We start from the raw sequence: 23661 nt of genomic DNA on the forward strand, positions 1-23661 counted from the left end.
TGTGACCAGAAGGTCAAAGGAGGTGATTCTGCCCCTCTACTCTGCTCTCATGAGACCCCACCTGGAGTACTGCATCCAGTTTTGGGGCCCCCACCATAAGAAAGGCATCAAGCTGTTGAAGCAAGTTCAGAGGAGAGCCATGAAAGACAAACAGAGGGCTGGAGAATCTCTCCTCCAGGGACAGGCTGGAAGAGTTCACTCTTCAGCCTGGAGAAGGCTCTGGGGAGACCTTATAGCAGACTTCCAGTACCCAAAGGGGGCCTAGAGGAAAGCTGAAGAGGGACTTTTTATAAGGGCATATAGTAACAGGATGAGGGGAAATTCTTTACTGTGAGGGTGGTGAGACACTGGAACTGGTTGCCCAGAGAAGTTGTGGGTGCTCCCTCCCTGAAGTGTCTCCCTGGAAGTTTTCAACACCTGGCTCAACGGGGTTTTGAGCAGCCTGGCCCAGAGGGAGGTGTCCCTGTCCAGAGTGGAGGATGTGAAAAACCCTGTGTGAAAAACTTCCTCCTAATATCTAACCTAAACCTCCCCTGTCTCAGTTTAAAACCATTCCCCCTTGTCCTACCACTATCAACCCATGTAAACATTCTACGATTCTATGTTTTTCTAACAGGATAAACCACTATGATATGTATATTATCAACTGACTTGAGAGAAACTTCAACAGGTATTCTTCTACTGTTTTACTATAAAGCTAGTATTTAAATGAGGCCAAAAAATACCTGATCCACTGCTGATCTAAAACCAGAGCCTTTCTAAGGTACAGGAACATCACAGTATTACAACTTCAGTTCACCAAAAAGATCTCCTTATGAATTTTGCATTCTATTGTAAGTCTATTTAAAAAGAACTGTTTCTCTGTTAATTTTTTCCTGTCTGTGAGCAAAAACTCAAGAAAAAAACAATTGCACAAAAAAAAGATGAAATCTACTATTTGTAAGATAGTTGCAGAAACATACTTTGGTTAATATATTTGGTGTTTAGCTTTAAACTTTGATACTACATCCACAAATTACAATATAAGTAGGAAATACTACTATTATGTTATTACCTGTTTAATCCAGTGGCGATATTCATTAACACCAAAAGTTTTTTTCATCCAAAGGCCATATATGTAACCAGAGATTCCCTTTAGCACCCATTCATCTGACCTATAATGAGAAAGAACCACGAATTATGACACTTCAGAAAGTATTTCATAATGGATGGTATTTTTAACTAGCTCAAAATAGCCACAGGTTTCAGCAGGTTATATAACATTCTCTAAGTCAATAGAAGTCTGATGAGCTGTGAACCAATTTATGTAACTTGGCCCCTGGATGGGTCCGATGAAACTGAAGAGCCAGTGAAAACTGAACTTCTACCACCGAAGTCCACATTAAAACATAAAAGCAAACTACCTCTGAAACCGTAACAAAACAATGGAAATAGATAGGAAAGTTAAAATGTCTCCTAATCTACATGATCTTAATTTCTTGATACCTCTCTCAATGCAATGGAGAACATTTGGACAGCAATGAGACAAAATACCTACCTGCACAATTCAATGGACACCTACTTACAAACACCTTTAGAGTTACGTCTTAAGCGAGAAGAACGTGGAGAAAAACCACAAAATGAACATGAGCTGGAATCCAAAGCAAAAGAATGGCAGATCTCTGACAGAAATTCTCTGGTAATAATCCTCTATGAATGTACAGCTCCCAAAGCACAGCACAGTGAGTAAAATAATTTGAGAGAAGACACATTTAACCACTACAGTTCTCTGAATGTACACATCTCACATTCCTGTTCTAAGGGAAAAAATAAAAGTATCCTGGATTTTCATTTACTGAGATGGTTTTATTATTCTTCTGCTTGTTCTACAGTTACTTCTTCACTTATAATTCTGGTAAAATACAATAGACAAAACAAATTTCAGTTCCCTAAATTTCCCTTTTTCTAGTGAGTTCCACAGGAAAATACTTACCAGGACATTCTGGATATAAAACACCCAAAAAACTGCTGGGCCAGGGCTTGTGCCAAGCACCTCCTTGTCAGTGGAGTTTCATCTATAATCATTGCGCTGTGCAAGAGATTTGTGCTGGACCCCATAAAAAGAGAATAACACAGTATGAGCACAAGCTCAAGCAAAGCAACCCCCCCAGAAATAAATAAATAAAAAAAGAGACCTTGTTTTAAAAGCCAGAACAAATACACTATTTCTTTCACTGGTTTTCCAGCAAGAGATCAGCTTTTTTTTTTTTTTTTTTTTTTTAAATAACATTAATCTGGGCAGATCTGCTATTATATATACACAGAATTTATCTTTTATAGAGCCAAAGTAGTTGAACTGGTGAAAATCTTTTGGATTCATACTACCCTCTCCCAACTGAAGAAAAACAAAACATAACGGAATGTCTACAATTAAGCTGATTTTAAATATTTCATGCATGGTGCTTCTAAATCAGAAAACCTCTGCCCATTTTTTGTTGAAGATGCGAATCCAACATCTTTAAAAAATATATAATTAGAAATGCTGTTAAAAGTCTGTCGGGTCAACAAAAGATGTTTTTTTCGTACTAAGAAACCCAAAGCTCAGGCTATAAAAATAATAACATCAGGTATTTCCCAACAGTCTTAAAGTTTCTATGCTCACGGATTCAAAAAGCATCATTTTCTCAAATACTAACCTGAAAATACTCATGGATGCATAAGCAGCTACTTCAACATACGCTTCGTCAATAAAAACCGTCTTGAAGCAGGAGTACGGATAGCGGCAGGTCAGAATCTCCTCATAAAACTCAAAAACCTCGTGAAGGTATGACGTGGTATGTTTGAGCAATGGAAGTAGTTGTGGCAAGCAAAAGTGAGTCACCTACAAAGGAAAAAAATTGGTACAGAACTGGTGAATATGTATAAATCCATTTACATCAAATTAATTAATGAAAGAGAAAAAAAAAACAAACAAAAATGGTATGACTACCACAAATCTAACAGAAAAAAAAACCACTTTCAAGCCATGATAGTAATTATAACGGCAGAAAAGTGCACCAGGATATCTACCTACACTGTGAGAGTAACAACAATTGTCTCTAAAATGTGTTTAAAGATGACATCTACCTACTGATGTCTATCATTTAACATGACATTTTTTTTGTGACTTTGTAGTCTAGTGTCTTCAGGAGTATTATTTTTCTCTTACATGATAATGAATGAGACACATAACATCTAGTGAACCAGTGTTATCATTTACAAGATAACCTAATAGAGCTGAAGCTATAAGTAACCTTCAGTATTACTGTTTTCTCCAAAAGTTAACTTCAGCACAGAAATGAAGTTTAGAATGGTTCGTAATGTCAACTTTATACAAGTCTAACTCTATAAAAATTTATCAGTTTGCTCTTCTTATAGACTGATTTTTTATTTTTTTTTTTTAAATAGTAGCTACCTCTTTACTAAAAAGAAAAGGAGACATCTATGAAGATTATTACCTCATGCATGTATGGATCAACAAGAATTTCAAAAGGTCCTATGGCTAGGGAGATGTTAGAAGCAGCAGTTGGAATTGCCAGCATATAATGAAATGTCTTCTTTCTCATATCATGGGTATACACAGTTTCCACCAAATCTCCGTTTGAAACAGCCACCATTGCAGCATCCACAGTATACTCAAGTTTCCAGGTACACAACTCAGAATATGAATCAACGCAAGGAAACCAAAATCTAGAGAAATCAGCATGTGGGAAAGATGGTTAACAATTATGCTTATGTTTCACAAATGATATTTCTTTCAAGTTCCAAACTGTATCTTTTAATATTGTCAACACCGGCACACTTCTACTATATGGGAATGCGGATTAATATACACTGCTTTCACAAAGCACTGCAAATTTCTTTGCCATTAACTCCCAACCTGTAATGACTAGAAATCCTCATGGTAAAGTGCTATTTCACACTGGTGAGCTTCTTTCAAGCATCAATTCAGTTTTCAAATGTTCAGTTTTACCAAGAATTCAGAGAAATTGTCATTCCAAACACCCACAGTTTGAGATTAAATAGGAACTGTAGCCTAACATTCCAAGACAGTATTCTTACCTTGTAGAATTTTGATAACCACATGAAAAGACATGAGCACCTCTTTCTGCCATGCTGCCTTCCATGTTGGGTACCACAAAATGAAGACCTCCTTTTGGTTGGTCCAGAGAAAAATTTATGTGCACCTTTAGGACTTTCAACTCTGCAGCATCAAGACAGAAATCAGAGTACATACATAACTTATGTGAAAGTTATTTCAGAATAATCATTCAGTTTCAAACTACTGGTCTTTCAAGATTATCTGCTTACTTCCTCCTCCTTACAGGTGCATCTTACAAATACATGAGCTTACAAAACTGAGACCTCTTAATTCACAGGATATGAATTTATGAGAATTTTTATTAATTAATAAAAAACTTCAACTGGAGTTGCGCTTAATCTTCCTATTCCTCAACAGTAAAGAATCTTTATACAGTTATTGTACCTTTATCGTGATTTTGTTTGTATTCTGCTGAAGTTACACTACTGAAACAATTTTCTACCAAAACTGCAAGTACCAGGCACATTCTAAAAAGATACACTTAAAATTTGCAGTTTTTTAAAACCTCTTATTATATTTAAAGCTTCTCCTGTGACTGAAGTGTCTTTGCTTTGGTTCAGTTTCACAGAAATCTCACCTATGAAGAGACAGGCAAGAAAAGAAATTCAAGCAGATAGAGAAGTTTAGCCAAGAAGTGCAACCATAAACTGGCACTGCAACTTTGAGAAAAAAAAATATACTTGGAATATTTTTCTTTCTAGGTTTGCAAGTAACACAACAGGAAGTTTAACTAAAATTACAATAACATAACATAAGTATTTCCCAGTAAGATGTAGCTGACAACACTGCACAAGTGTTTTCAAAGTGAATGTAGCTTTATAAACATGTAAATAGACAGATTCTGGTAAATTATTTTCTTTGTTGACACATGTATACTTTAAGCAGCTTCAAACACTTATAATTTAGCACCCACTACATTCCATTACACCCATGTATACTTCTGGGCCCAGCACCACTCAGAGTTTGTAAAGGGTGCTGCAACCACATTTTACCAACAATCACAAAGTTATTTTTCAGACTTGAGCTGGAAAAAAGAGTGACAACAAAAGAAAACAGTAATCACCATTTCATAAAATAACATAATGATATTTTTATTTATTTAGATCTCCTATTCTCCTATACAAACTCGCAGATAGCAATTGTGTGGCATCTTAAATTAAGCTTTCAGTAAACAGTCTCTACTTTACCATCAACGTGTTTCCAGAGCTCTGAGGGAACCTTAATGCACAGTTCACCATTTCCAGCATCTGGGTCCACAGCACTGACTGCAGCAGCATAGGCATTGGAAAAATAGTTGAGATTCCTCCTGTCAGAAATAGCACTTTAATTCTTAAAGTACACAATGAGCCCCAAAAAACAAAACAAAACAACTTTTAAAGTGACATGATTTCTATACCAAATTTCATGGGTAAAAAGGAAAATACTTTTTGGTCCTTAAAAACAATTTAAAAAGAAAAGATTGCAATAACTCATTTATCTAGGATGCAGACAAATTTCTACAATAGGGTTACAGCAGTTTAAGTGACTACATATCAGTTGACAGCGCATTTCATCCTAAAGCAGCATCACTACTTTAGTTGTGACTTGGATTAACTGTTTTCCTATGAAATGACCAGGCACATAGGTGTGCTTACTGCTACAAGCTGAATGCTATCTTCTTATTGTTCAGTATTATCATATTCACATACTGAAAGATACACCAGTCAAGTTCAGAAATAACTTTGCTTTTGCATCTTTATGCTACAGCTCTCATATTCTTTCAAAATGGATTTTTAACTCTGCAAAACTGGGCACGACATCTCTCTTAATTCTAATCTGCTGGTACACAGATTTCTCTGTGAAGAGAAAGTATTTCAGTTACTCGCCACCTTTGCCTTCCAGAAGGAATCCTGAGCATTTAGCTGTGCACCTCTGATGAATCCAGCAACTGTGGGGACAGAGCTGCAGTCAAGCATAAAGCTCCCTGCAGCAGTGCTGCACAACAATGGAGTAAATTAACTTTTGGCTGTGGACTCCATTCTTCCATGGAATCTCAAGTCTACACTAAGCAGACATGATCTCATTTCAGGATTTTACTTACTTTCATCTAACCACTCTGTATTCACCACCCACCAAGAAAACGGCACTCAACCCAAATTACAGTACCTGACTTGGAAGAATGAAGGTAATTAGCTATGCCAAGACCATCCCAGAAGTCCATATAAGTCAAACACCATGCTTATATTCTCAGCCTTACTCATCTGAAAAACTTAGCCAAACACCAAAATATACTGAGGGCATATTTTCATCCAGTTCTTGATCTTAGGCAGTGATAATGGACACATTCCCTGGTGCCACTGCAAAGACCCAGAATTGCAGGTGTACTCAATTTGTCTACTTAGCTTGAATGCTTCTGAAACGGGACTAGATACAGAAATGCTTCAATCTTAAGTTTTAATACACAACCATGATGTTTTTTTCATAGTTGAAGTGCACCTAAAGGTAGTTGAATTGTGTTTACTGGAATATACTTCAACTATATGATGAATTCAAACCAGCTTAAATTTTTTTGGTAGAGAGCTTTCAGTTGGTTTAACTCCCTGATGTGACTCACCAAGGGCTCAGAGCAGTGCTAATGCTGAGGCATGGGAGACTATCAGGGGCATCAAAACCACCTCAGCTAACACTGTTGTAAGCTATCTTGAAACAGCATCTGACATGATATTTGCAAATATCATTGGAAAAACTGTCTTTTAAAAAGACTGCATGACTGAAAACTATCTTCTTAATTAAAGAAATTAGCAAGAGAAAACAGTAACACTTTAATAGATTACGATGTCTCAAAGATTTTTCACTTTAATGTAAACTTGTTCTTTTTAATGTAAACATGAAAATTCATGACTGTCAATAGGAGACTCTTTTCCAGTACATCAGTAAGGATTTTTTCCAAGTTTGAGTCTCATGATGAACCTGTGGTTACATTTTAAATCAATGGACTCATAGACAGGAAAAGGTCATGATTTTATAACATGAAAGGTAGACTCCAGAGGGCTTAACATTTTATGGGAAACAGTCTATTCTGATATTTCTATTTTTGTGAAGTGTTCCAGTTCAAATGGGTGATTCATTGTAAAAGGAATCCCTTGAAGATGTAGACCACAGACTAATCTTTTCATAGGTTAGGCTACTCTCCGGATATGACCATTTTAAACAAAAAACAGGGCATAAGCCAGAAGTTACATCCCAAGAAATAAACTTAAGTTTTCCTAATGGAAAGTGTGCGCTGACAGTGAAATAGCAGTATGAATTCACAAGTTTTCCTGGTAGAGTCATTTTATTAACAGAATAGACACAAAACACTGTTAATTACTGACCAAGAACGTGCCTCTAACTGACTGACAATGAGCAATCTTGTAAAGACATTTCTTTAAAGCTACCCACTGATTCCCAATACCTCCATGCCAACTTTCAGCTGCATTCCTCACTACTGGGGGCAGCAGTGCTAAGTAACTGCTATGCAGAGCAAACACAGTTTATAAACAACTTTCTTTCTGCAGTATTTAGCATCAGCTTCATAAAACAAGATCTTTGCTATATATGTAATTCACTACTACTTCTACTCTTGTACTTTGCTTCCTAACTACAAATTAGTACTTCTGGAGTCTTGCTCTAAAACATAGTACAGAGCTTAAATACATTGCACGCTATATGTATATATGCTATGCATGTACCTTTCTTATTAATTTATTAATATATTAATAAAACAACAATCTGAATGTATGTCACATTGAAAAAAGAACTTTTCTTGCCCACAGCTAAGTGCTTGCCATCCCCTTTTTCAAAACTTCTCTACACTTCTGCTAGGAAAAGATTAAGCAATGACAAAGTGCATCGTGAGTTTACAACTAGAGGAAGAATCCTGCCAGTGGAAATGAAAGTTATTTATTGCAGGAAATCACAAAGCAGCACACACTTTATTCAGCAGTAACTTGTCTGTTTTGTGCATAGGTTAAAGGCTGATCCCTGGCCTCTCAGATGAAAGAATATTACAACACATGCCCCGAAGGCTGTCACAAAGATCTCTTCTGCAGCTTACTGCTGCTTCCATCTAAACCAGCCATCCATATCCTCCAGTGACACTGAAGGATATCAAAATGTCTTTAAGAACTACAAGATTCATGTAAAAAAAAAAAAACACAACCAAACAAAACAACAAGTAGATGAATTAATGAATGGACAGGTATACACTGCTCAAGGTTAAAATTATACTGAATAGAGTACATACACACAGGAAAGCAGTATGTGTCCATTAACAAGCTATACAAAGGCATGTCTTCCTTTATATCAAAGCAATACTCAAATGCAATAGTTTCTCAAACATGCACCACAGTTATCACAAATGTGTGAAGCAAATATCCCAGCAAGAGCAGGATAACCACAAACTTCACTTATCAGAGCAGAACAGAAGTCTTTTTTGCTGTGCCTATTTAACAGCGTACATTCTCAAGGAAAAACAAAACAAAACAAACAAACACACAGAAGAAGAAAATATCTCCTTTGTTCATCTTAACTGTAAACAGGCTGAGACATGAGTGGTTGTCTCAGTAGTCAAATACAGGCTGTGGGATGTCTGCATACTACAGCTTGGAAAAATAAATTCCTTATACAGACAGAATCAAGAAAGCTAGAATTTACAGTGAAAATAGGGAAGAAGAGGACAACAGAGGCTGCTGTAACACTACAGCAACAGTCTTAGACAAGACCCAAGCAGATATGTTCCAACACTACTTGCAGGCTGGAAGCAGTACTTAAAAGATTCCAGTCTCTTCTTTACATGCACGAGCTAGATGGGATTCTCTGCCACCTTGTGTACAGAGGGCAAACTTATACACACTGTTTTACACTTCACAGTGAACTACTTTATAACTTTCCAATGTTTTTTTTTTCAAGACAGCCAGGTACTGACTGTTAAAAAAGCAGTGATGCCCGTAAGACTCAAGAAGAAATCAAAACCTGACCTATAACAATCTAATACGGTTTTCAGTTTTATCTGAATGATGTTTTAGACTGATGGACAAACTATCACTGACATAAAAACTAAAAATACATTTTACGTACTAATTAACAGGAATAATGAAAGATAGAAGCTCTCTTTTAAGTTCTGATAGCAATGTGAAAACCAGTCTGCTCTCAGCCTATTGTGTTTCACCTGGCATGTCTCACCTTCAGATTTCATTTACTGCTCTTAAACAGGATAATTTGAGGAAGAAATAAAATTTTTAAAAGATATGATGTGCCACAGTGCCATTAGGATGTTACACAATGTTCTTTCTCCACAAAATGGTAACAGTTACACGATTTCATCAATTATCTCTTCTGATTCCTTTCTTAACATAATTGAATGCTATGACTGTTTTAAATGCTACTCTCTCACATCTTCCAGATGATCACAGGAGGTCCCTGCCAATCCAGAAGAGTCTCATTTCATATCAGCCACTGTTAAACAGTTGTAGCACTTTCAGTGAAAGTCCTTTTGCAATTCTGAGAACTGCAAACTCCACCAAGCCATCCAAAAGAAAAAGTGAAAACACGGACATACATTTCAGCAAGGTCAAAAGAGAACACACAGTGAACACTTTCGCCATTATGCTTCTCTTACCAAAAAGAAATGGACATGAGATTTTTACCAGTTTCTTCATCAACAAGTAAAACCAGCTAACACTATAGGTGATGCTTCACAACAAAAGACAACACAACATCCATGTTGTTTTAAACACTTCACTTACTGCTTTGACTCATGGTGACAAACCTCCAGCGTTGGATCGTTATAGATGAAAGCTGCTTCCAAATCATTGACCCTCACTCTGTAAATCCGGCATTGTTTACTGTTCAGTTTGATCCTATTCAGGTTTGCAACTGTGGGAAATATTGTCAGTTCCACGTAGCCCTACGAAAACACAGATCAACACTTCCTTTAAAATCTTTGCCATGTATTAAAAATAAAACAAATCAAATGCATTTCCAGAAGAAAATCATGGGTAAAATATTAATTCTGTACCTACAAAATAGTATTTTCCTTGTAGACGTCTAAAATACATTTTATTTCATATAATCTAACAGGTGAATTTTCCCAGTCACAAAATACATTATAATAAAAATCAAAACTTGAAAAGGACTGATAACTATATTTATTTTACTGGAAAATATTTGCCTCTGCTGACTACATATCAAGTTTATTACCAACCTTTTTCTGCCCATGTTTTAGGCTTTGGCATCTAAGCCTGAAAAATGACTCTTATAATCTAAGTAGACTCCATTCAGCCATACATCCACATTCACAAATAGTCTCCAAGCCTTGAGGCCTCTTCAAATCTCACGAAGTCACATGCAAGCTACAAATAACTTTATCCCTAACACCAACTAACACTGTTAAAAGTTAATTCTTGACTGCAGATTTCTTTGCAGCATTATCCACTTTCCTTTAGAAAGCTTTTAGAAAGCTTTTCCTCACAGAGGTTAGAACAATCGCTATTACAGGGTATTTCATTTGAGGCATCTCTGTAAGTGACAGACTTAAGAGAAAGCATAAGAAGCTGAAGAACATAATCAGCTTGTGTGTGCAGCTGTTACTTCTAAAATCATGAAGGAAATCCACACTTTCCATTTCTTCTTTCAAATTTTATTAAGACATACTTACCACAACAGACTTTCTCTGAAAATTTATGTTGTTGATACAAACTACCTGGTGAGTCGTGCTGGAAAAAAAAAAAAATTAAAGTAAGGTTTTGCACAATTATCAGTATTTAAAATAATATTACAAGAGTTATAAATAAAGAGTGATCATACAGCATATGGTGTAGATATATTCTGCATACAGCATGCATTTGTAAGGAGAGAATTTGCCACGGCCTATGTCTCTCACTTAAATAATTCATGCTGCATGCAAGGCCAGAAAAGTTCCAATAAAGGCAAAGTGTAGCATCATACCAGTACAAATGGCACTAATAACATAAGAAGGTAATTCCACAAGGTTTTGAATGTTGTGTACATAAATACACAGCATTACTGATAGCTTGAAATCAAGTTCTCATATTTTAGTGATGGGCAAATCGCTGTGGTGCTGTGGTGTCCCTGTTCAGTGCAGAGGAGTTGTGCTACATGGCCCTCAGAGGTCCCTTCCAACTCTAAGGACTTTGTGATTCTGTGACACTAATATTGGAAATGGGATGCAGCCCTAACACTTGCAATCCGAGGAACCTGATAAGTTGCTTCTCATACATCATTTACTTAAGTGGGTACTACGTGCAAAAAAAAGGTTACAGTATGCATTTTTACAGTTAGAATGTTATAAAAATTTATTAGACAATTGTGATATATTAATCAAGATCAGTATTGTAAACAAGTCAAACATATTCACTTAAGTTTTGAGTTGCATATTAGAACTCTTGGTAAATCAAACTCTGATTTTCTAAGAGATAAAATAGTAACTCCAACTTGTAAAAACTTTCAGAGCTTATTTCTGTATATTTTCTGCAGTTGACAGCATCTATTCAACACTTCAGACTACTGACTGAAGATACAGCTTTATACTGATGCAGCTTTTACACCATGTCACACACTGTACAAACATACTCGTGATTGTGCATTAAAAAAGGACTTGGCTTCAACTGAGAGACTTCAATAAAAATCCTACAAGAAAATTATAAAAATCTAGTACTAATGAATTCAAACACCACCTACATACCAAAATCCCTATGATACCATCAGTAGTTCTGTTTAAAATTATACAGATTTATAAGGAAATCATAAACTTATTTAAAAAAAAAAAACAAAAAAAAAAAACAAAAAAAGACATGAATCACAGAATAATAGAATCACCTGGGTTGAAAAGGATCACAATGGTCATCTAGTTGCAATACCCCAGTTTCAATACATGCAGGGTCGCCAACCATAGACCAGGCTGCCCAGAGCCACATCCACCCTGGCCCTGAATGCCTCCAGGGATGGGGCATCCACAACCTCCTTGGGCAACCTGTTCCAGTGCCTCACCACCCCCTGTGTGAAAAACTTCCTCCTAATATCTAACCTAAACCTCCCCTGTCTCAGTTTAAAACCATCCCTCCTTGTCCTATCACTATCCACCCTCGTAAACAGCCATTCCCCCTCCTGTTAATGTGCTCCCTTCAAGTACTGGAAGGCCACAATGAGGTCTCCCTGGAACTTTCTTTTCTCCAAGCTGAACATCCTGAAAGCATGAAGATTCTCTGACACATCAACCAATTTCTTTGTAATTTGGCTATAAACTAACTGTAAAAAATGATCATTTGCTCAGACCTCCTCAGCACAAATGCTAGCTTTTATTTATAAATATACTTGCGTTCATACGTTAAAAAGCCTGTGAGACTAGAGGGCCTGACACACAAATAACAACGAAATGTGATAGCATGATCTGTGGTGCTGATACTGCCTGGAAAGATCTCTAAGCTCCGAGGAGCACAATGTAAATTTCTTTGCAAGATGAGACTGCACGCTTTACAGCCTTTCTGTCCATGAGATCGCACAAGATAAACCTCAAAACATGCATGCACTGAGAGCGAGCTTCTCCAAACTGGAGTTTCAGCTCCTTGGGTGGAAAACCACCACTTGGCCTGGGGCCTGCTCCAAACACATCAGGATCCGAAGTATAGCAATCTTTTAAGAAATAGATACTTATAATTTGTATGGCCTTGGGCTCTCAAATCCTTTGTCTCCTTTCTTCCTGTTCATCCTGACCAGCAGCACTGCGACACACCACAGGCTGTCAGAAGGACACCAGCATCCTCCTTGCTCGGTGGCTCCCGCGGCTTTTCCCCGTGCCACGCTGCAAGCGATCCCTCATCTCCACAGCAGGTCCGTGACTGACGGGTCAGGCATCTCCAGCTCGGCTCAGCACCATGATTACAACGCCAACAACGCTGCCTTTTTACATAACCCTTTATGAGGTAACTCGCAACCCCCTCCTTCTGCTGGAGTACGATAGCAGCTCGCACGGCGGCTACGGGAACCGACCGGATAACGGAGAGCGCCGAGGGGCTGCGGAGCGGCCGGGCGGACACAGCAGCGCCCCGCTGACAGGACGCCTGCCGGGGGCAGGGGAGAGGCGGCGCGGGGCCCACGGCTCGGTCTTACGGACGTGGCTCCGGGCTGGGCTCCCTCTCGTCCAGGGTTGCCGGGCAGGGCCGAGCGGGACTCCCTCAGCAGCTCGGCCGCCTCCCGCCAACGCGCCCTGCCGCGGCAGCCGCCGCCATTTTGTCGGCAACCTCTCACCCCGCCGGGTGAAAGGTCACAGCCAGCCCGAAGGAGCTTTGCTTCTTTGAGAAGCGAAAATCTCCAGAAAACACATTTTGCTTTTCAAAGCGGCGCCATGGTGACTCTCTAAGGCAGCCATAAATAAAAATAATAATAAAAAAAAGAAAACTCCGAAAGTAATCCAAGAGGCGCATGCGCTCCGCGCGCCTCTGGCGCAGCCCCGAGCGGGATGTGTGCGCATGCGCGCAGCCTGGGCGGTGGTTGCGTCGCTGCGGCGGGAAGATGGCGCAGGTGGGATAGAGGAACCCGCGGTAGCGAAGTCTGTGTTTTTTGGTTCCCATTCGCGTTGTAGGTTTGCAACAGCAGTAGCGCCCCAAGGGAGACGTTAACCCCGCCGGCGTGTTCGGTCTCACGGCAAGCCTGAGGTTAACTGACAGCTGTGCGAGGTACAGCCTGGGTAAGCACAAACGCAGAGGGACGGTAATGTGCCCCCCCTGCTTCAGGCAGGGCTCCAGCTGCACTAAGCCAGCACTTCGGCTCCAAAACCTGGTTGCTTAATCACGTGTGGCCCTCTTGCTTGGCACTAGGGAAGTGCCAGTGCTGGACAAGCACTTACTGGTACTTGGAATGCACGAAGTTACCTATGGGCCAAACTTAAGGATGTACCCAGCAAAGATCGATAGGAACATAGTAAAAGGCTGCAGTCCTGCCTTTTGATTCCAAAACCAATTTAAGATACTAACAGTGCTGCCCAAAACTTGGAAGGAAAAAAAAAAATAAAAAAAATGCAGTCTGTCACTCTTCCTTCACACTCTAGTTGCCCTGTGGAGAGATTTGAGTTAGAATTACCAGAACACAAAATTTAATTTCTTCACAACCAGCAATTGCTTCTTATATGCACGTTTTGATTTATCTCCTTTATGTTAAAGTTAATGCATCAAAGAAGCTAATTCTGTTATTCTTTTCACTTCTGTTCACAAAACGCACCAGAAATACTGTCAACAACGGGTAGAAAAATCACACGTGAAAACACTTTAGATATATTAAATCATTACATTAACTATTATGATACAGCACTACTCCTGTAATACTTAAATTTTGTTTCACAAACAAGACCTAGCATAAATATACTGTTATATCACAATCTACACGACTATCAATTGTTTTATGTATTTCAGCTAAAGAACCACATATGGTCAAACTGAAGTTCCTTCAAAGGCTTTCAAATTCTGACTGCTGTTATCTCTCAGAGGGAACACCACTGCTATTAAAAGAAAGGACCACAGCTGTTGAAACCAGGCAGTGAACAAGGCAATTCTTTCAGGAACTGAGCCCAGCTGAGCCTCTGTGCAACTGGTCAAATAGCACACTTACATGCTTTAGAAATACAGAACACAGGGAATCAATCCTGCATCAATAGAGAAAAATAACTGAAACTCATGAAGTAGCTTTTATTCAGCTTTTTATTTGTAAAAAATCCAGAAAATGTGTAATTATTTGATTTTGTTTCTTCCATCCCCCTCCACTGACCACCTTGCATTTACTAAATGTACCTTCGGTAATGAAACTGTTTCACTGACAAATGCAAACTGCTTTTAATAATCAAGAAATTTCAATTACAGGTACTCAATTTTAAGGCTATATCATAGCAAATTTCTAATTAATTGCTCCAAGCAAAATAATATTCCACCCTAAGTTTTCAAGGCACAATTTTCATGTGCAGTTATTGTCCATACCAAAATTACTAAGTTTTGCAAGTTCTCTTTAAAGCAAAGGCAGTTTTCTTTAAAAGATGAATTTTACATCAGCTACATTCTAATGGCAGTTTACAGGAACTTTGTAACGCAATTTTCTCATGTCTTCAGACTTGATTTTACAAACCTGATTATGCTTTTTTTTCCTTGTAATATTTAAAAGGCTGCATTTTGCCAAGCGTTGAACTATCAAGAATTTGTGTCAATGTTATTCAAGGTCACAAAAAGAACCAGCTTAGTCTCAGTTAACAGTAATTCATTCATGAGCTTGTGAAGGTGTGAGTATTCAAAATGTCAACATAGCAACAAAATCCGCATGCTTAAAAATGCTCCCTAATGGACAAAAGACTAAACATTTTATTCTGCTGTTAAAATCCATTTGATTCAATTATTACTAAGGTTTTAATTTTTAATGATAGTCTTCAGTTTATGGATAAACAGCTAAACCATGTTCAAGAACCTTGACTTCCAGTGTAACTGTAAACACAAAGGAAAAGAAAGCGGACAGAGGAAGGTGGAAATGGGCTGCAGACATTATGGTTTCCTAGAAGAGGCAAGTTCTTTCTCATTCTACTTGGCTGTGCAGGAAACTAAATTTGTTCACAAAGTTCAGCTGCTTCAGTTCAAGAATGCCACATAACATTTGCTGACAACTCTTTCCCCCAGAAGGGGGAGGAAGAAGCAACATTCACTGTTACTCCGTACGATATTCTCAGTTTTTAAAACAGTATTTTTTATGAGATAGGTCTTCTGGAATTATAAAGTTTAATACCATTTTGCATTGAGGATCGAGCATATTTTGTCAGAAGGGCACCAACCGTCTGCTTCTCTGCACATAAGTCTCTACAGAGGAAATAAAGTAGATGACGTTAGCATTAAACATGCTTTCAGACACGATATTCGGTGAAATGACTGTAAATATGGCCATAAGCTGGACTTGGGTATTGGGAGAAAATCACAAGAGTTACTCTCCGAATGCTCTGAATTACCTAAAGTTTAGAACTTGGCTTGAAATTTAAGGAACAGGAAAGACCGCGATTGCCTTAAGAAGCAAGGCTTTTGTTTTGTTTTAAATTATTATTACTGTTCTCTCAAACTAGCTTTGAAATAATTATATTAAAGTAAATTTAGAGCCACTCAACAAAATTAATGAAGTAGCTTCTGGGTTACCATTTATGCCTGTCCACATGCATCCCGGCTTAGTCTTCCACATAACGTTGTAACATAGGACAAAAAAGGATGCAGTATAGGAAGCACTACTGCTGTACAGCTCTTGAGTTGTAAATATGGAGACTAAGTAAAGATTCAGGATATTTTCTTTAGCTGAAGTCTGCCTCAATCAAATCAGTTCTCATTTAAATTCAGTGGATCAGCTTTTTACACAAGTTCAAATCCAACAAATATAGCTATAGTTCACATGAGTGGGGATTCTATTCATGTAGAATTTGTAGTAATTTAAAACACAGTACTCCAGCCATAACTACATAGCTGAAAGTCAGCCATGCAGAAAGGGAAGAATATGAACTCCAATTATAGCATAGTTCTGCTTAATTGACTTCTTTTGTTAAATACAATCTTATTTTAACATATCCTTACTGGATATAAGGGGTAATATCTGCTTCCGTCCATTTTTCCCGTATGCTGAATAAGCTGTTGAATCTTTCCTGATTATCTTCAGGTAAGTCTTCTACTTTTAGCAGAAAGATGGTCTCTGGTCTTGAGGCTTTATCCACAAGAGCCAAACCCTGTAGATCAGCATCACAGAGAAAGCTTTAATTAAAATGAAAACAATTGAACTTTCTTCATTCTACAGTGAATGCATAAGAAGTTACTCTCTGTATCTCCAAAGCCTCCTAAAACTCACTGCTAGCTGCAAGGAGGATGTCAGAAATAGTACTTAAAAGCTGACAGAAATACAATCAACCCCCACCAATCATAAAATCTAGATATAACACTAAAGAATTCATACTTTGTATTTTTACCTTAAGCTGATCAAGCCTTGTTGACATCCCTTCAGGGACACTTTGTTGCCAGACTTCATGAAACTCTGATAAATTGAATTTAACTGCATTTTGCAAAAGCATTTGCGCTATAGCTCTGCATATTTTATCTTCATGCATTTCAAAGTAAACCTCCCCTGCTGAGAAACAAAAGACACAATAGCTTGAATTCTTGCTTTTTTTGATAGTAGAACAGAGAACAGCCTCAAATTTCCATTCTGTTCTAGTCTTCTTCATTGATATCTTCTCATGCTGAAGAACAAATCATCTTCTTTTCCCTTTTTCCACAGTAAGCTTTCCCACAGTTTTCATTCCTACCTCTGAATAACTTGTATTAACGTGTTTGCTGCCTTAGTTGAACAATTAAAACTTATTTCTGCAGTCATCCCCGTAATATCAGATTACAGGAATAAGGAGAATTTCTTTCTACTCTCACTTGGCTGAAGTTCTCTGAAAGTCAGCCATATTGCCTTCCACCTTTTCGGTCTCCCTATAATTCAAAACTATTCCTTGTGCAATGCGCTTCAATATACTAATCAGAGAAGGACAATCTATATCATACAACTGCTCTCCTGTGCCCTGTAAGGTGGTGTGCAATTTCCACTTTGGTCAAAGGTGAGATGAAAACAACCATGAAAAAGAATTTAAATGAAGGCACTGACCTATTATGTACATAGGTAAGACAGGCAATGGAGATGGCTGCTTCTTACAAGAAGAATTCAGGGACATCTATAATCTGTTGCACAATTAATATTACTATCAACTGCTTAAATACGTGGCATCCAAGATCTCCTACAGTATCTATAAGGAGATTGCATTCAGTTTGTAAAAGCAATCTACCTTCAGTCACAAAACCACTGTTTGTAAACATCTAAAATATCACTTCAGGTACTTCTGTCAGTTCATTAATTTTCTCTCGTGTCTTGTACAGTTGAGCAGCTTTTTCCTATGGAACTTTCTCTAACAATTTTACTAATTTTTTATCTCGCTGTTTACTTCTTTTTTTTACTTAGTGTTTAGTTTTAGTGTAGCGCGTTAATTTGTTCGAGCCATCCTCATAAAGTTTTCAGTTACTCAGTAACTATTTTGTTTTTCAAATTCAAAACATACGTGCTTTTCCAAACTTACCATCATCAGTGTATTTCCTTCCATAGCTTAAAAGAATATGCTCTATCATCTCTCTGAGGAAAAAAAAAAAAAAAAGGCAAATTTTAAAACCGTGTTATAAATTTCCTGTTTGTATCATATTTCATGTATTTTTCACAAGTGCTGCCCCTCGGTTGTCCATCTTCAGGCCAGTACTCTTCAGCATGTGTATTAGTGACACAGACAGTAGGATCAAGCGCAGTCTCAGCAAGTTTGCTGGTGACACCAAGCTGAGTGGTGCAGTTGACAAAATAGAAGGGAGAGATGTCATCCAGAGGGACCTGATCAAGCTTGAGAAGTGGGCACACAAGAATCTAATGAGGTTTAACAAGGCCACGTACAGAGCACTGCACTTGGGTTGAGGCAATCCCAGATACGAGTGCGGACAGAAAAGAACACATTGAGAGCAGCCCTATGGAAAAGGTCTTGGAGGTCCTGATGGACAAAAAGCTGGACACAGGCCAGCAGTGTGCTCTTACAGCCCAGAATGCCGGGCTGCATCAAAAGAGGGGTTACCAGCAGGGCAAGGGAGGTGACAGTTCCCCTCTACTCTGCCCTCAGAAGCCGCACCTGGAGTACTGCATCCAGGCATGGGGCTCTCATGTCTTACAAAATGATAAATTGCAGTCTGTGTGTCTGTACATGAAAAACGTTTAGAAGAAGTAAGGAAAACAGCTTATGGTGCTGGCTTACATCAAGGAACCAAGTAAATGGACACAGCGTTTGGAACTGATCTGTCCTCTAGAAAGCTAATAGCAGTGTTCTCCTAGGTAGAGACAGCTGAGAGCTACTAATGCCCTTCATATTTTAGAGCCAAACAAAGTTTATCACTAATGCCCCAGTAAAAGGAATCTAGAGTTATAAAACAACAATTCTAATAAATAATGAATAATGATTTAATTAATAATCATTAATCATGGCTTAGACAACTTCAAGTACTAAAAGTAACTGCTTACATGGGCTCTAGAGGTCCAAGCTCCTCGAGACACGTACGTAAAGGAACCTTATTGAAAGACCAGGACTCTGAGTCTATCAGCTGAGTCACGTGATTCAAGAGTTTCATCTCATAGTCAAATTCTAAAACTCTCCAACATCCTGTCAAACAGAAGAAAAAAACATCAGTGTTAAAAGGAAACTTCAGTACTTGGACTCAGTTCCTCTGAAGGAATAGTATAGAAGTCTGGGTATTCCCATCCTGAAATAAGATGTGGAAAAAACTAATAATTTAGGCAGAAAACTGCCTGATCTAGTGAGGTGCACCCCCCCCCCATGGCAGAGGGTTGGAACTAAAGGTTCTTTAAGGTTCCTTCCAACCTAAGCCATCCTATGATTCTGTAAGTAATGAATACTCTTTAGAGACAAATACCTTCAATTACACAGGCACCAATAGCCTGCAGCTGGTGCAGTATTTCCTCTTCACTTGCTTGAATCAGACCTAGCAAATCTTCTGTTGTGTACTGCAACAAGGAAAATAAAGGAGATAAGACAGGTTATTCTTATGCCAATTTTACTTCAGCAAGCATGTAAAATGCATTATGCCATAATGAAAGAAAGAAGACTGATGACATTTTCCCCAAGGCTGAGTTTTCTAAGTTTCACTACTCTCTGGAACTTCTCCTGTAATTTACAACAGTTTCTCAAAGGGTGATTAATATAAAAAACAGTCTAACTATAGAGAAGTCTTTGCGCCATGCATTCCCAGGATGTCAAACTAGCTCAAGTAGGCATAATAAATTAAGTATCACAGCAAGACTGAAAACTGAGTGTGTTCTATCTTTCCTAAATCATGTATCTTCAAGAAACTCTCCACGTAAAAGGAGAAATCACAAATCTCTTTCAGTGCTGATTCTTTTATTACTGGAAAACTGATAGATAACCAACTTGTCACTGTAAATACTAATAATTACCTATGTGTAGTAGATTTAAAATTTAATTCAAAGCAACACTGTGAAGCATCAGCAAAGCTATTTTTCTAGTTAAGAATCATCATTATCATAGATAGGTAGATAGATGATAGAATGTTTCTTCATTTTAATTTGCCCATTGTCAACTACAAGGCAGCAGACTTACTTAGATGACTTACTTTTGACACCGTTGCAGTCTGATCTTTCGCACTACCTGGCCCTTCATACGGATCTTCCATCAGAAGCTTCCTCAGTTTCTTCAGTTTAGGTCGACATCTCCTTAGTTCCCAATAGTTGTTGGAGAAGCCAGCAATCTACAAGAAAACATAAGGACTCTTTCAGCATTTTAATCCACAACTCGGATTCAAAGGAGCTTAACCAAAACATTACCAACAAAAAGTTTTCAAATAGTCACTGAAAAAATAATATATTAATGGAGAAACTACTTTTAAGATGAAACAACCATTGTAATATTTTCAGTCAAAAAAAGATTACCAATAGTAACAAAGAATGAGCCTATAGCTGATTGATAATATACATGTTTGCAGTGAACATGACTGAGGGACCAGTATGCAGAGATGAACAAATGATAGGCTGTCACATAATCACTGTCTAGAACTTAGTGTTAGGATAAAAAAACCTTCCTATATTATCCTGTTTCCATCTTCCCTCGTTCCTCCTATGGGTGGGATTTGCTCATGCCTTTTTACATCTCAATACTTGAAACTTCACATCATTAAGTAAAACATACATTAATATGACAGTAGGCTACACTTCCATGCAATAAACACAACATCTCTGTTGCAATTAACACATCATCTCCATTTGTTATTCTGGTTCCATACAGATTCAAAAGGTCCAGCAGGAAGCTCAGGTGTAATCAGTTCAACTACACTCATCTGACAAATCTTGATCTTCCAAGTAGTGCTGAGGTGTTTCATAGGGAACAGCCTGCTTTTATTAGAAGATTCTTTTAAGAACGGAGGGTATCAAAGCCTTCCAGTATTGATTCTGCTGCAACAGCAGTGGGTACAGAATGGCAGAGGTGGAACAGGCTGCAGGTTTATGACCACCGTCCGAAACATTTCTTGCTTGTAAAAAAGCCTCCATGAAAAAGTCAAATAAATATCCTAAATGCTTTTTCAGACTTGTTTGTAAAGCTCGTCCCTTTAAAAAAGAAAACCATAAGACAAGAAAACAGAACTTTGAAATAATGTTCCACTTAAATCAAACATACATGTTTGATACATGAAATAACCTGCATGTAGAACAAGTGCCATTCAAATTCTGACATTGAACAAACTCAGATTTTAACCCACTGTTATGTAGCTTGCTTACCACAAATTTCAGCTATATTTTTATACAGAATTCTGTTTTCCTTCCTCCATGTCAAATTGCATTTACATAAGTGTTAGCTTCTTTTTCTGCCAAGTTCATTTCTGAGCAATCTTGAGATAAATTACAAAGACACTCTATCCAGAAAAGAAAATAAATTGCTCTAATTTACACTTCAAAGTTCATAACTACAGCCAGTTTGTACAAGCTGAATGAAATGGCAGATGCTCTGGCTGTAACTATCAGTCTGCCAAGGGGTACAAAGCATGATCATGAGGTTCTGAGAGAAGGGCAATGAAGCCCCAAACTACCCAGCAAACACAGCACCTTTTGCTGTGTCTCACAGTTTGCCTTCTTAATACACCACGTAACGTTTCTGAGAACATGAAAAAACCTTCCAGAAACAGAACTCTAGAGATTACTCCTATGCAAGTCACATTCACATTAAGCTGACAGATATGACTTCAGACATTAGTGAGATCACTGAGAATAACAAAAAAGAATATGGAAGAAAATTATTTTCTCATTAATCTGTTTTAGTTTGAATTAATTTTTTTCCACTAGCTGAACTTAGGACTTCATGGAAGAAATGACGATGTTGATATTGTGATTATTATATTCATCTTATTCATCTAAGGACAAGCAGGATTACTCCTCAATGATGTCATTATATCCATTAGAGCAAATAATGAGCTAGTAATATTTTCCTAACTATTTTCGGAAGAATTTTATTAACTACACTTCAGAATAGCAGAGAACAATGAATTCTTTGAACTCAGAGCTCTAAAGTCACCCACTCCAACAAATCTCCCCAGATGCTAGTTGCAAAAAAAGGGTAAACTTTTAATATACTTCTGTATTTAAAATATACTAATAATGACATGGTAAATCTGCCTTTTGGGGAAAGCACTCATAAGAATCAATGTGCAAACAGCTAATTTTTAAAATAGCTGCCAACACTGAGAAATCAGATATTCTTTGAAATCTTTTAATACCTACCACAAGTAATTACTATCCACTCAAAATAAACATAAGTTTGAACTTCTTAGAAACAATAATTAACATACATTACAGATGGAGTTCAGTTGCCTACACAAGAGCCCTAGAGCCATTTTGGTCACCCAAAGGTATAGCATGCCCCTTGTGTGTAAGGCTTGTTTGTAAAGACATCTCCTGGGGCTGTCAGATATACAAAGAAGCTACAGGAGATCTCCATCCTTCTGGAGTGGCAGCTTACAGCTGGACCAATACCACAAAGCACCTAAAATGGCACAAGTCTATGTTTAGGCAACTAAATGCCACTCAAGGTTTCACGTAAGCATCTTGGAAAAAAACACAAAAAATTACAGAGAATAAGGGATTCGAGAATTAAAGCAAACAAGCAAAAAACCCAGAAAGGTATACCTGTGAATGAATAATATTACAAGATGCTTGATCTGCATTCAGCTCTTCCGGAGTTTTGCAGCCAGGAATAAACAGCAGCATATTTGAGGTATCTGCTATTTTCATGTCGTAAGTTTTATCTTTGCTGCACAACACTGCTTGTTCATCCTTTTCACCACGGATTACCAGGCTGAAAAAAAAAAAAAAAAAAAAAATAGCACTAAAACATGCATTTGTACCTCTATTTCTCTATTTCAGGATGAACATCTATTAAACTCATCTGATATTTTTTCACGTTTACAACTTAGTAAAGAAGCTACAAACCACAGTTCTATTTAGTAGTGGCAGTCATGTTATACCAAAACGTAAAGACGAAATTGTCAGTTAATCTAAAATATCTTCTATGTTTGTTCAAGTTTTCCAACTCCGAAAGACAGTATCCAAAGCTTTTTACACAGATCATAGCCTAACCTCCTCATCTGTCTATTCACATAAAACCCTCAAAACAAGGGGTTAGTGATGCTTAAAGTGCATGAACCTTAGAAAGTAGATTATGACTAAAGTTGTTCTTTCCTGAGGACTGAAACTAGCCCAACATAGAATGGGAAGCAAATAGAAACTACTGCACAGTGTCCTTCACATAACTCCGTTAAAGAAACGTGCATATTTTCTTACAACTAACTCCAAGCAGAAAAAAAACATAAATATCTAACACTTCCAGACAAGAATCAAGGCACAGCGCCTTCTTCAGC

The 23661-nt window shown here is 37.8% G+C and overlaps 2 protein-coding genes across 4 annotated transcripts in view; both read right to left on the bottom strand.

Moving 5' to 3' along the window:
- Positions 1–13370, bottom strand: part of TAF2 (TATA-box binding protein associated factor 2) — a 60598-nt gene extending 47228 nt beyond the window's left edge. Inside the window, exons 1-9 of one of the 3 annotated variants that reach the window (XM_042868774.1) lie at positions 12813–13370; positions 10797–10851; positions 9886–10046; positions 5308–5426; positions 4081–4222; positions 3477–3708; positions 2676–2860; positions 1973–2086; positions 1055–1154 (exon numbers count right to left, since the gene is read on the bottom strand). In XM_042868774.1, coding sequence (XP_042724708.1) covers positions 1055–1154; positions 1973–2086; positions 2676–2860; positions 3477–3708; positions 4081–4222; positions 5308–5426; positions 9886–10046; positions 10797–10851; positions 12813–12865 — 1161 coding nt within the window. In that variant the 5' untranslated portion in view covers positions 12866–13370. The remainder of the gene's footprint in view (positions 1–1054; positions 1155–1972; positions 2087–2675; positions 2861–3476; positions 3709–4080; positions 4223–5307; positions 5427–9885; positions 10047–10796; positions 10852–12812) is intronic. The other 2 variants (XM_042868772.1, XM_042868773.1) reach the window with 2 other exon arrangements.
- A 1455-nt stretch (positions 13371–14825) lies between these two features.
- DSCC1 (DNA replication and sister chromatid cohesion 1) lies at positions 14826–23096 on the bottom strand. Its single transcript, XM_042869301.1, has 8 exons — positions 22931–23096; positions 20371–20505; positions 19654–19744; positions 19244–19382; positions 18270–18322; positions 17124–17281; positions 16738–16886; positions 14826–15984 (listed from the first exon to the last, which is right to left on the bottom strand). The coding sequence occupies exons 1-8, from the start codon at positions 23033–23035 to the stop codon at positions 15876–15878; spliced, it is 939 nt and encodes a 312-aa protein (XP_042725235.1). The 5' UTR covers positions 23036–23096; the 3' UTR covers positions 14826–15875.
- Positions 23097–23661: the final 565 nt, after the last annotated feature.

This window comes from Lagopus leucura, unplaced genomic scaffold, assembly GCF_019238085.1.
Source record: "Lagopus leucura isolate 7727_CA_CO unplaced genomic scaffold, USGS_WTPT01 Super-Scaffold_100002, whole genome shotgun sequence".
Classification (NCBI taxonomy): domain Eukaryota; kingdom Metazoa; phylum Chordata; class Aves; order Galliformes; family Phasianidae; genus Lagopus; species Lagopus leucura.